This window comes from Nelumbo nucifera, chromosome 3 (assembly GCF_055504915.1).
Source record: "Nelumbo nucifera cultivar China Antique chromosome 3, China Antique-T2T, whole genome shotgun sequence".
Lineage (NCBI taxonomy): Eukaryota > Viridiplantae > Streptophyta > Magnoliopsida > Proteales > Nelumbonaceae > Nelumbo > Nelumbo nucifera.
In genome coordinates this window covers 30,861,220-30,874,993 of record NC_142651.1, presented here as the reverse complement: position 1 = coordinate 30,874,993, position 13,774 = coordinate 30,861,220, and the positions used below count along the sequence as shown (strand labels likewise).

General features: G+C 48.4%; 1 protein-coding gene across 1 annotated transcript; it reads left to right on the top strand.

Annotated features, from left to right (window-relative positions):
- The first annotated feature begins 12,241 nt into the window (after nt 1-12,241).
- LOC104586859 (hikeshi-like protein) lies at nt 12,242-13,225 on the top strand. Its single transcript, XM_010244266.3, has 2 exons — nt 12,242-12,446; nt 12,537-13,225. Exons 1-2 carry the CDS (start codon nt 12,344-12,346, stop codon nt 12,998-13,000), a joined length of 567 nt encoding a protein of 188 aa, XP_010242568.1. The 5' UTR covers nt 12,242-12,343; the 3' UTR covers nt 13,001-13,225.
- The last annotated feature ends 549 nt before the right edge of the window (nt 13,226-13,774 follow it).

The window sequence follows — 13,774 nt, the reverse complement described above, 5'->3', positions numbered from 1 at the left end:
AGACAAAGAGATGTGAGCCATGATTTCGCCTCTCTAACTCTCTCCCAGTCTCGGCTCTCCCCCTTCCTTCCTTAGCCCCCACTCCTCCAGGAAGAATCCGACCCAGATGAAGCCGATGACGCCGACGATGCTATGTCGTTGAACGTTTCCGACTTCCTTAGCTGCTGCCATTGATTCCAACTCTGCTTCGGCTACCACTCGAGGTGGCATGTCCCAAGTGTCACTCTTCCTCAACTATTGTGTCGCGGAATTCCGTCTGTCTGCGATCGATTTCCACATTGCATCCAGCGTGTCGTTCTCCTCCCACTTTGCCTCACTCCCTAGACCTCTCACCTTCTTCTCCATCGTTGCCTTCACAACGCACCTTAGATGTCCCACAGGCTTCGCCTCCGTCGTAATGTCTTTGGCGGCTTTCCGGTACGTCCTCATTGTTTTTACAATGGCAGAAGAGGCCGAGGAGTTCAGCCCTAATTTCCCGTCAAAATCGGTCACGGACACATCCGACCAACCCCTGACGATGACACTGGATTTTTCAACGAAAACCACTATTTTCTTGTCTGTCTCCACCTATGCGAAACCTTCCGCCTCTACTTCTCAGGTCGACTCTTATCTTCTTCGCTTCGACTCTTGTTCGATAGCTTTTGTTGGAAGTTCGACAAAGCTGCAATGATGATGATTATAAAATTGAAGACGACAAAGAGATAAGGACGAGCCAACCAACTCTGGAACGAGATCCATAAACGAGGGAGCATCCGAGATCGTCATATGGAAACTGTTTTTGGCCAACGAGTATTGATGTAGGGTGATTTGGCTAACTGACCTAACTGACAGGATGAAAGTTCATTCCGACGTATCTAGTCTACAACGGATCGAGCTCGGATGACCGAATCACCTCGGGGCAAATCCACTTCGGAAGTAAGTCCACCTCGGGACAAGTTCACTTTGGAATACAATTGCATCAAAATCACTCTGGTTACAAGGCACTTTGGCATTTGTACCAGGTCGAATCCAAGGGGCACTAGCTCGAGTGATATTGACCAACCTCTGCATGCCTCGTAATTGCCAGCCTTATCTCCCCCATCCGAATCAGGCGGAAGCGGTAAGCCTTATCGGCTAGCAGCGTTATCTCCTGCTAATACGGATATGGGCCTCATAACAGCAAGAATTCCGGAACCACTTCGAAAAACCCACGAGGAATTCAGTATATAAAGACCCCAAGCCTTCGGGGGCAAAGGTACGCGTAATCTCTACTCACTAGCTCTCTTGCTTTCTAAACTACCATCAGCTTGCAAATTACTGACTTAAGCATCGGAGCGACCTCGGCGGGTAAGCACCCCCGAGTTCTCTGATTCTCTCTGTGCAGATTAGCCAACTCCGTCGTCTACTGGAAGCCGAGTCATCTCCAGCTAGGAGCAGGCAGATTGCGTCGCATCATTTGGTGCCATCTGTGGGAACGCTTCAAAAAGCCTTTTTTCACCAAGCATTCCAGATTCAACTTCCATGGCATCTTCCAGTAACGCCGAACATAGCGCTGACATGAGCGTCTCCGGGGGGCAACTCCAGGTCCCAACTGTGTGCATTGGACAATTCACTGTGCCTCTCTCTGCAGATGGGATTCCGACACTGAACGTGCCACAAGTCATTGCACCAGTGAATGCCCCACTCCCTTTTACGATGGGTGCAACCTTTGTTGAACCTTTTGAAATTCCCTCGGAAGTCGGACAAAATCAACTTGACGACCTGGTACACTGCGTGTGGGCTATGCAAACCCAAATGCAATAGGTCCAATAGTTTTAGATGTACCAGCAGTAGGTCCTGCATCACTTTTACCAGCAACAATACCATCAGCAGTTCCCTCCACTTCCACAGAATCAATAGCCGGTTCCACCTCGGCATCCGGCGACACAAGTCAAGCCTCGCTGCCAGAAAGAACGCCCTCCTCGCCGGGGGGAGACCTCCCAGATCCAGAACCCTCTTGGGAGTCAGGTCTCATCCTGCGACAAGAGGGAGAGACAAATCACTCCTCCCGCCTCGCAGCAAGTGAATAGGTCAGGAGACACTCAGCCCACCAGAGCCGCTTCACCTCGGCCTTCACAGTTTGAAGGCCCCTCAGTCCACAGCAGCCGCTGCCAGTAGTCCAAGCAGCTCCCTACCAGAACAATGCTTGACAACACAGAAGCTAGCAGCACTAATGCAGAGCCAGTAAAGAAGCAGTAGAAGTGGCGTCATAAGGTTCGCCAAGCTACAGTTCAAAGTCAGCCCAAACAGGCTAAAGGCAAAGAAGAGGCGAGCTCGGGAACCGTGAAGACCACTCCGCTCCTCTCCGTGCCGTCTCCTTTATCCCCCGAGCTCCTGGCCATCCCGATGCCCAAAGACTTCAAGGTACCTCCCTTGGACAAGTACGACTGGTCATTCGACCCAAATGACCATGTGGATTCTTTCCAATCACAAATGCACCTAGCCGGGGCTGATGAACCCTGCATGTGCGTTGCCATCTCCACAACCTTTAAGAGAGTAGCTCGCACATGGTACAAAATCCTCGCACCCGGGACAATTAAAAGTTGGGCGCAGTTCGTGCAAATCTTCACCTCGCACTTCATCACTAGCAAGAGGTGCCCAAGGTCCCAAGAAAGCCTCCTCAGCATAGTCCAGAGGGAGGGAGAATCAATCCGGAGCTATATCAAGCGTTTCAACGATGCATGCTTGCAGATCCCTGACCTAGATCCCACCGTGAGACTCACAGCTGCAAAAAGAGGCATCACCCACAAAGAGTTCAAGTGCCACGTGGTTACCAACAAGCCTAAAGATGTCACAAAGTTTCTCAAGCTCGTTGACCAGTTCATCGAAACAGAAGAAGAGATGAACCAAAAAAGCAAGAATCCACCAGAAAAAAGGAAAAGAGAAGGGGAAACCTCAACCAACAAGGATAATATACGGAAGAAGGATGAACCAGCTAGAGGAGGGAGTAAATCGGATCAGCATTTCCGAACTCCCCTAGTTGAAAGGATGAACTACACGCCCTTGAATGCGAAGCGAGGAGAATATCTTACGGCGATCAAGGACGCCTCCTATGTGAAGTGGCCACCTCGGATGAGAGGGGATCCGAATACTAGAAATAGAAATGTATACTGTCATTTTCGTAGAGACCACGGTCATAGCACTGAGAACTGTAAAAACCTCCGTGATGAGATCGAAGAACTCATCCGTCGTGGATACCTAAAAAATTTTGTATTAAAAGAAAATAAAAGTCAAACAGATCGGCAGGGGGAGCAAGGGAGAGATGCTCCCGAGACCAGCAACACGCAGAGCGAGCAGCCATAGAGACAGCTGCCCGATGAAAGACCGGTTCGAGGGATAATTCACATGATCACCAACGGGTCAATTGTCGCGGGCTGCACATTAGCCGCAACGAAAACATCGGCTCGTGAGTTATAAAGAGAAGAGCAGAACCCCCCGATGCGGCCAAGGTTAGAAGAGCCCCTATTCTTCACTGAAGATGACGTGCGGGATCCAGTACCCCCATGATGACACGCTCGTCATAAAAATGAGAATCAACGACTTCGAAGTGAAGCGCGTCCTGGTCGATTCAGGCAGCTCGGCAGACATACTGTTCAAGGACGCGTTCGACAAGCTGCAGCTCCAAGAAAGCGACATCAAGCCCACGAACACTCCTCTGGTAGGCTTCAGTGGAGAGGAAGTCAAGCCTCTAGGGCGAATTTCAATACTTGTAGAGGTCGGTACGTATTGCGAGGTTCAACCACACTTTTCTAGTGGTCGCAACTCCCTCCTCGTACAATGCTGTTATAGGTCGGCCTATCACCTACGCTCTTCGCACAGTGGTGTTCACCTATTATTTGGCCATGAAGTTCCCTACGGACTTCGGAGTAGGGGTAGCGCGAGGTGACCGGCTCGAGTCTCATAAATGCTATGTCACCACCCTCAAAGGGAAAGCCAAGGTAGCAAATGACCTCAAGCTAGAGTGACCTACGGAGTACACTGAGGAGCGAGTTTCACCAATAGAAGAGACGGTGGTCCCTATACCCATTTTGACAAAAGATCTAGCCAGGACTCTCCAAATCGGCGCATCGATTGAGGAGCCTCTGCGTTCTCAGCTTGTAAGTTTCTTACTTGAAAATTTAAATGTGTTTGCATGGTCCGCGGTAGAGATACCCAGCATAGATGCTAAAATAATAACTCACAAGTTGAACATTGATCCTGTAGTTAGGTCCGTTAGACAAAAGAAACGCAACCTAGCTCCATAGCGCTGGAGAGCAGTCGATGAGGAAGTTGGGAAGCTTCTCGCAGCCAATTTCATCAGGGAGGTCCATTACCCGAGCTGGGTGGCTAACCCCGTTCTAGTAAAAAAGGCCAACGGTAAATGGCGCATGTGCGTCAACTATACCGACCTGAATCGAGCTTGGCCGAAGGACTGCTTCCCACTTCCCAAGATCGACCGTCTGGTGGACACGACCTCAGGGCATGAGTTGCTGAGTTTTCTGGATGCATACTTAGGCTACAACCAGATCAAGATGGACCCTACTGATGAAGAAAAAACGGCCTTCAAAACCGAATTAGGCCTGTACTGTTACAAGGTCATGCCCTTTGGACTGAAAAACGCCAGGGCAACATTCCAAAGACTTGTAAACTGACTCTTTGAACCACTAATCGGCAAAAAAGTAGAATGCTATGTAGATGACATGGTCATCAAAACTCAGTTTTCAAATGATTTAATAAAAGATTTACATTGTGTTTTTGAAATTTTGAGAAAATACAACATGAAGTTAAACCCTAATAAATGTGTCTTCGGTGTCACCTCGGGTAAATTCCTGGGTTACATCGTTAACCGACATGGCATCGAAGTCAATCCTGACAAAATCAAAGCCATCCTAGATATGAGACCGCCCCGTAAATTGAAGGAGGTTCAGAGGTTGAACGGTCGTATAGCCGCTCTGAGCCGCTTCATGTCTAAATCGGCAGACCGCTGCTTGCCTTTCTTCAAGGCAATTAAAAAGAGCAAGGACTTTGAATGGACCGAAGAGTGCCATTTCGCTTTCAACGAACTCAAAAAGTACCTAACCAGTATCCCGGTTCTGACCCGACTCGAGGAGGGAGATATTTCGAAGCTGTACCTCTCCGCGAGTGACGAGGTAGTCAGCTCGATACTGATAAAAGAAGTAGATTGGGTTCAACGACCCATCTACTATGTTAGTAAAGTTTTGCAGGATGCAGAAACAAGGTATCCAAAGATTGAAAAGCTAACATATGCGCTAGTCACCATAGCTCGGAAGCTTCAACCGTACTTCTAAGCCCATACTGTCATCGTCCTCACCAACAGACCTCTTAGGCAAGTCTTGCTCAAGCCTGAGGTCTCCAGTAGATTGACAAAGTGGGCCATTGAACTCAACGAATACGACATCCAGTATGAGCCTCGAATAGCTATCAAGGCCCAAGCCTTAGCCGACTTTGTCACGGAATGTACCTTCAGCACTACAGTCCCTGAATTGATTGAGCCCTTGCACAGAAGTGAAGCTTCAACCAGTGCGGCACCTCCCCTAATCAGAGCAACACCAACTTGGGATGAGGAGCCCTAGATCCTCCATGTAGGCGGCTTGTCAAATCAGTAAGGTAGCAGAGCTGGTATCATTCTATACGAGCCAAGCAGAGTGAAGCTTGAGTATGCGCTTCGGTTCGAGTTCATCGCATCCAATAATGAAGCGGAGTACAAAGCATTGATAGTCGGGCTTGCTTTAGAGAATGACGTAAGAGCCAAGCACATCGTTAGCTGCAGTGACTCCCAGCTCATGGTCAACCAGGTCACTGGTGAATATGAAGCTCGCGAGCCAATTATGGTCGCCTACTTAGCCAAGGTTAGAGAAGCTCTGTGCGATTTCCAGTCCTACTTCATCAGGTAGATCCCGAGGTCCGAGAACACTGAGGCCGATGCCTTGTCCCGGTTAGCCAGCATAAGCGACAACACCATGAGGACCGTGTACATAGAGAATCTGCCTCGGCCTAGCATTCTCGAGGGGGGGGGGTAGAAGAGATCGCTCTTGTTGCACAAGCAGAGCCAAGTTGGATCGATCCACTCGCGAACTACATGCTTCACGGGACCCTCCCTACAGATCGCAACGCAACTAGAAGGGTAGAGCGACAGGCAACCAAGTATGTCATAATAGACGGATGGCTGTACCGAAGATCATACAAGCTCCCCTACTTGCGCTGCTTGCGACTCTCAGAAGCCGAGCTCGTTCTCCACAACACTCATGAAGGTCTGTGTGGCGGACACTTGAGGGGCAGGGCTCTCACCCAGAAAGCGCTACGACAGGGTTACTACTAGCCAACGATGAAGGCAGATGCGCTTGATCTCGTCAAAAGATGCGACAAGTGTCAAAGGCACGCCAACGTCCACCACCAGCCTGCTGCTGACCTGAACTATCTCACTAGCCCATGACCCTTCGCGCAGTGGGGAATTGACATCCTTGGACCATTCCCGCCAGCGATAGGACAGAGGAGATTCTTAGTGGTAGCAGTGGACTACTTCATAAAGTGGGTGGAGGCCGAACCTCTTGCGACGACCACAACACAAAGCGTGCAAAACTTCTTTTGGAGGAGCATAGTGTGCCGCTTCGAACTACCTCGAGTGCTTATCTCTAACAACGGCAAGCAATTCGAGGACATCAAGTTTCAGAATTGGTGTAGCCAGATGCGGATACAACAGAATTTCACCTCGATGGCACACCCCCAAGCAAATGGTCAAGCGGAAGTCATGAACAGGGCCATCCTCCGTGCACTGAAAGCACGCTTAGCCCAAGATAAAGGACTATGGGTAGACGAGCTGCCCAATGTACTATGGGCTTATCGAACCACTGTGAAGACCGCCATGGGTGAAACCCCCCTCAACCTCACCTACGGCACGAAGGCAGTGATCCCAGCCGAGATCGAGGTGCCTACGCTACACCTGGAGGCATACGATGAAGAGGCAAACGATGACGAGCTACACACCAACCTCAACTTAGTTGAAGAGGTACGGGACCTCGCATACATCCGGACCACGACCTACTAGCAGAGAGTGGCTCGGTACTATAACGCCAGAGTCAAGAAGCGGAACTTCCGCGTTGGAGACCTGATTCTTCGTAAAGTCATGGTGCCTGAGCCAGGTGTTGGTAAGCTCCGACCGAATTGAGAAGGACCCTATCGAGTAAAGTGGGTGCTCGGAAAAGGTACGTACGAGCTCGAAACCTTAGAAGGAAAACAGGTGCCTCGGGCGTGGAACGTCGGCAATCTAAGGTGGTACTACCTGTGATCGTCTAACTAGAGAGCGGACTGTAAGTCACTCCCAAAAGTCTAAGGACTAAAAATGTTGAGCTGATAAAAGACCTCGGCATTATACAAGCCCCAGTCACCTCTTCGGCATGGGCAGGATCAAGAAGGGTGGACAATAAGTCGCCCCCAAGGCCTAAGGGCTAAAGTATTGAATTGACAGACTCGTCACCATATAAGTCCCAGTCGCCTCTTCGGCATGGGCATATAAGTCCTACTCGCCTCTTCGGCATAGGCAAAGTACCTCAAATGCCTAAGGCATAGACAGCTCGAGTATAAGCCCTATGATGTCTAGTCCACTTCGGCATATAACAATAGGTTGGGCCCGTTAGGGACAACCAACATCTAAATGAGTAGCCCGTGGGCAGATAGGATGGGTATATACCCTGTAATGCCGCCCACCTCGGTGTACATTACGTGAAGTTGCTCCTACTAGTAGTCTAGGCAGACAATTCGGGGTAATCTCCACTTAGAAAAATTTTATTTTTGGTTATCCTTACTTATTGTCCAGCTCGGTAGCTCGACAATTCGGGTAACCTATACATTCGTTGCCTAGATCGGCAGTCACTCACACTTAGAATATTTTTACACAAGGATTAGTAAAAACGTTTTTATTTCATTGATGAAAAGATTTTAAGTACAAAGGTCTCATTGTGACCCGAGCTTAGTGGCTTCGGGGTGTACATCCATGATTCAAAAAGGAAGAGAAAAGAAGAAAAAACTCTTAGGCGGGAGGACTGCCAGCCACATCCGAGGGGTCCACTACTTCGACCTCGTCATCACTCTCCTCCTCTGACGAGTTGGGCTCCTCGTTTGCTGCCCTGGCCACTCCAGGAGCTAAGCCCAACATCGTGATGGCACCAAGGTCGAGATCGGGAAACTTCTGCCGAACCAGATACCTGCACAGCTTGAACCCAGAGCGGTAGGAGCTTGAGTCATATTTGACTTGGAGAGCGCAAAACTCCGAGGACTCCTTGAAACGTTCAATGGCTTGGTTCCTCTCTTCTGGCCGCGCCTCCTCGATGGCTGTCTCGAAGATCTGAGTACGCTCTTGGACCATTGCTTCAAGATTTTCGACTTCTCGTTGAAGTTGCGCCTTCTCCTCGGTCATTGTTGCGATCAGCTCCTTTTGCTTCGCATTCTCCTCGGTCATCACTGAAATCAGATCCTTGTGCTTAGCATTCTCCTCGGTCAGCGAGGAGATCTGCCCCTCCTGATCCAAAATCAGATGCTTCTAGCATTCGGCTCCCTTTCTAGCCTGAAGTACCTCACCCCGAGCTAGGTCCAGCTCGCGATGGAGCTTCCATACCTCCGCCTTGGTGTCTCGAGCTTCCGATGGGTGAATCGCGAACTGGCAAGCCAATGCGTGAATGGCAGAATTGACCTATCAAAAGAAAATCGAGGTAAGTAAAAAAAAAGAGAGAGAGAGAGAGGAACTGAAGGCAGAACACTTACCACCATGCAGTGGTGGGAAGCCATTCCCAAGAGCCGGGCTGGAGACATATCATCCCATCATGCGACCTCGCGCAAAAAGATAGCATCCTTGCTCTTATGCACCATGGTTATGTGGTCCAAGATGCTCTCTTTCTCGCTCGCAGGGGCGCTCTCTGGCTCGACAACGGGCCCCTCTGAAGTTGATACGTCCTCTGGTTCCTGAGGACAAGCTTCCTCCTTGCGACCCTCCTTTGTGACCACTTCGGGGTCCGCAGGTCGGGCCTCCTCCCTGGGGGGCTCAGTGGAGATCGGCTCCACGGCCAAGGCCTCGGTTGCTCCAGACGTTGAAGGCCTGACTTCCCGGCGAAGTCTCTTCGTGGCCTTCCACTTTTTCCCCCTCCGGGAGCTCATCAGGAGGCTCTCCGCATCAACCTCTGGCATTGTAATTGCAAAAAACAAACAGTTAGTCAAAAAACTTAAAGGGTATTTTAAGCAAATATCCGAAAGGAAACCTACCAGGAGGGCTCAAACTAGCTCGCACCAGCGCGTCCTCGGCCAAGAAGTTTTTCATCTCAAGCCCGAGGTCCCTCCATGAATTGATCACCGCCCTAGTCTCTTTGTCCAAGCTCACCCCGGGGTCCTGAGTAGCCACCCTCCAGTGGGTTGGGAAAGACCACCCTTCTGGGTTACGAGCGATGAAGTATCGCCTTTTCTAGGCTGGAACCTTGTTCGGGCAGCCATGCAAGATATTGAATCTGAGCCTAGGAGAGATGTAGTAGATCTGTCTGATGTCCCCGCGTAGACAGGCCGAGTTTCGCTTGATCGCACAAATCGAGCTGAAGACGTCCAGGGTTAGGGGTCGGCCGTAGGAGTGGAACAAAGAAATAGTGCCAACGATATTCCAAATAGAGTTTAGATGAAACTGGTCAATGGTGATGTTGTAAAACTTAACTACTTCTATTAAGAAAGGGTGGAGTGGGAAGTGCAGCCCTGCCGCGAGTTGCTCCTAAAAAATGGCGAGCTCATTGTGATCATGAGCCCAAGGGTATAGGGGTCGGCCGTAGGAGTGGAACAAAGAAATAGTGCCAACGATATTCCAAATAGAGTTTAGATGAAATTGGTCAATGGTGATGTTGTAAAACTTAACTACTTCTATTAGGAAAGGGTGGAGTTGGAAGTGCAGCCCTGCCGCGAGCTGCTCCTAAAAAATGGCGAGCTCATTGTGATCATGAGCCCAAGGGTACTAACCTAAGGGTATGTTGAAGACTGAGCTATCGGGGAGACGATAGCGGGACACTAAGTACAGCAGTATGTCTGAAAACAGTTTGGAAGGCCCGAAGTCATCAGGATCCCGACTTCGGGAAGAAGTTGGGGCCCCCGACCTGGAGGATGGACCCTCTTCCTGAGCTTCGGTCTCCCCGAGCCAAGATGGCTCAACTTCGGGGTTAGAGGTTCCCTCTAAAGACCGGAGAGGGGAGGCACCTTGCTGTGGGCTGACTTCCCCGGCAGGAACAACAGCACCCTCCACCTCGCTAACACTATCTACAAGCCTATCTATGCTAGAACTCGACATAATCGGAAAGCAGGAAAAAGCTAAGGAATGGGGACTCACCGAAAGGAAAGAACGAAGTGGAAAACAGAAAGAAGACCGAGCTGGCAAACTCCAATGCGTCCTTGGGAGAGCTCAATCGTAGAATTCGTGGCGAGAAAAATGAGTTGCGGACCCCCTATTTATAGCCGCTATGTCCGAGAACTAACGGTCGAGATCGAAGCAATCCAATGGCTCCTAGGAAAACCAGTTGCGCAACCCTCGAGGGTGAAAACGGTTTACCGCATTTTTTGACGTCCACAGAGTTTACAAATCGTGTGACGTCCGCACGTAAGCCAGACGCGACCTGGGTTTTCCTGGTTGAGCCAGGTGGTCGAACAAGTTCGACCCGTGATTCATCTAACTAGCTGCCCGGTCCTCGGACCAAATCCACTTGGCTCGTCATGAACTCCTTGCACCAGGTCAGAACCCCTGGCCCAGGGAGTGGGGGGCAATTGATGTAGGGTGATTTGGCCTGACCTAGTAATAGAGGGGCACGTGGACATGACCTAACTGACAGGATGACAGCTCATTCCGACGTATCTAGTCTACAACGGACCAAGCTCGGATGATTGAACCACCTCGGGGCAAGTCCACCTCGGAAGCAAGTCCACCTCGAGACAAGTTCACTTCGGAACACAATTGCATCAAGATCACTTCGGTTACAAGGCACTTCAGCATTCATACCAGGTCGGATCCAAGGGGCACTAGCTCAGGTGATATTGACCGACCTCTGCATGATAACCCTAAAGATCTCACCACAAGATTCCACGCTTTACGAGATCATGCCTCATAATTGCCAACCTTATCTCCCCCGTCCGAATCAGGCGGAAGCGAAAAGCCTTATTGGCTAGCAGCGTTATCTCCTGCTAATACAGATACGGGCCTCATCACGACAAGAATCCCGGAACCACTCCGAAAAACTCGCGAGGACTCCAGTATATAAAGACCCCAACCCTTCGGGGGCAAGGTACATGTAATCTCTGCTCACTATCTCTCTTGCTTTCTAAACTACCATCAGTTCGCAAATTACTGACTTAAGCATTGGAGCGACCTCGCCGGGTAAGCACCCCCGAGTTCTCTAATTCTCTCTATGCAGATTAGCCAAGTCCATCATCTACTGGAAGCTAAATCATCTCCAACTAGGAACAACAAGATTGCATCGCATCAAGTACTGAAATGAATTGGCCATTGCTTCACAAACCGAAGATGGTAAAAGAGGATTTCTTGAAGTGAAACCCTAAATAACACGAAAAGAACTATAAAGAGCAAAAACCCTAACATTTGAAAACCAGAAAAGAACACACTATAGAAGAACAAAGACTACAGATACGTGAGATTCTTTTTGCTTGAAATAATTGTTCGTACTCTATTTTGGTTGATCAATTTAGTTTTAGCGTAAAAATAATGATCAAGTGACCAAGGCTCACACTTCTCACTTCTCAATTTTCCATAAAAATTGTATCCAATTGATGTTGCCAAAAGTATCACATAAACAAGTTTGTCATCCTGAATTGGCCGATAATTAATAACCATCTATGCTTTTAGTTTTTTTTTTTAATTGTAAAAAATTGTTTGCACATGGTCTTATTATTGAGTCATCTCCAACTTTATTGGAATTTTAAACTTAAAGGGCTCTCTCTGTATCCATTCTTTAACAAGTATGATTAAATTGAGCTATTTATCCCAAAGAATGAAGTAGCACAGAATTAGTGTAAATTTCTGAAGTTAGATTTTTAATTGAAAATTATATTAACCTTTTCCTTCATTTTTAATCTCCCAATTATTCAATAAATAATTGTTCAAAATTATTTCCTTGTTTTCCCATTTGCCCGTGCTGCCTTTCTGCTACTTTTTAATTAATTAAATATAAAAAAGCAAGAAATAACTTTCATTAAACCACTCTCAAGTGTCAAGTCTACAAGCCATCTCAGACGCGCTGATACACTCTCTCGCTCTCACAGACACAGAGTCACCGTCTCTCTCTCTCTCTCTCAAACGATGTTCGGTGTGTTGTTTCCGAACCGGAGCTTTCCGATGGACATCTCCACCTTCACCCAAATCGACACTACTCATTGGGTCCTCGACATGAATACCTTCGTCGGTAAGCACACTTCCTCTCACCCCATCCCCCGCCTTATCTTAGCCTCCTCCTTCATTATATTAACCCTCCGTCTTCTTCTATCAAGCGCAGGGGAGGCGTACGATCAGATTCGCGATATGTGTATCTTCCTACTCAACGGCTTCACTCTCCCTCCCGACAAAGCCCTAGCCGTCTATATCCAGTCACCCGGCTCTCCTTTCCTCTTCTGCGGTGCCGTCTCCGTTTCCCGTCCCTCCGCCGTTCTCTCGCTTCCCTGGCCAGAGCCCGGTGGCCAGTTGCAGCTCACCTCTCCGGATTCCGCCCCTCTTTCCGCCAAGATTGGTGTCTCCGTCGAGGACTTGGCGTCTCTCCCTTCTCTTGATGTCACCGCTCAGAAGCGGGTCGAGCACTTGGCGCTCAAGGTTGGTGAGAATCTTTTTAACTTTATGCAGTCCTTCTGCGGTGTTGATGGAAGCCGCCTGGTCGTTCCAATGGACATATTAGATCGATGGTTCAAGAAGTTTCAGGAGCGGGCGAAGCGGGACCCTGATTACTTGAAGGGTTTTGTATTATGAGATCAGAAAGAGAAAGGTACTGTGAATTTGTGACCCATCAATGTTCTTTGCTCGCTTTTAGTGTCAAATGCCCATTAGTTGAGCCCCCAATTTGTTCTATGTTTTGTTGTGAATGAATAGAGAAATCTTTCTTTCTTTCTTAAATTGTGTTTTAGACTGTTTGCTCTTTAATTTACGTTGTACTCGGAGCATTTGATAAGCGAAAGAAAATTACAAGAGTATAAAGCTGTGCAGTATGCAGAGAGAATTGGGAGCCATTGATTGTGGACAACCTGGAGCCTTTCACAACTCCAATTAACCATTTGAACAATATGCAGAGAGAATTGGGAGCCATTGATTGTGGACAACCCGGAGCCTTTCACAACTCCAATTAACCATTTGAACAATATGCATAATGTGTGAAAATAGTGATCTAATATCTGTGTAGTCGATGTAACAGGAATGGAGGCTTCTATTTAAATGGGAACAGAGATTATTTAGCATTGGTTTGGATAGGGGATTGAGGGGTTTGTATGACATTGTTCATATTAGGTTAGAGGCAGCTTTCCATGAACATGGACATGGGAGAGTCCAAGAGTATGAGAAAACATGAACTAGCAGACATGTCAATGGAAAAGTATATACTATTAAAATAGTTCATGTTTTTTGAATCCTAACATTAAATACCTGCAGAAAAGAGAGCTAAAGTGCTGTTTTTGTTACTAAGTAACATGTTATATGAAAATGAAAGAAAAACGGAGAAGAAAAAGCTAAAAGATATGGAATTTATATGGA

Bases quoted from the DNA above. Each gene is read 5' to 3' on its own strand.
- LOC104586859 (XM_010244266.3), top strand. From the start codon at position 12,344: ATGTTCGGTGTGTTGTTTCCGAACCGGAGCTTTCCGATGGACATCTCC. The intron at 12,447-12,536 runs GTAAGCACACTT...TATCAAGCGCAG, and splicing joins CGACATGAATACCTTCGTCG to GGGAGGCGTACGATCAGATT.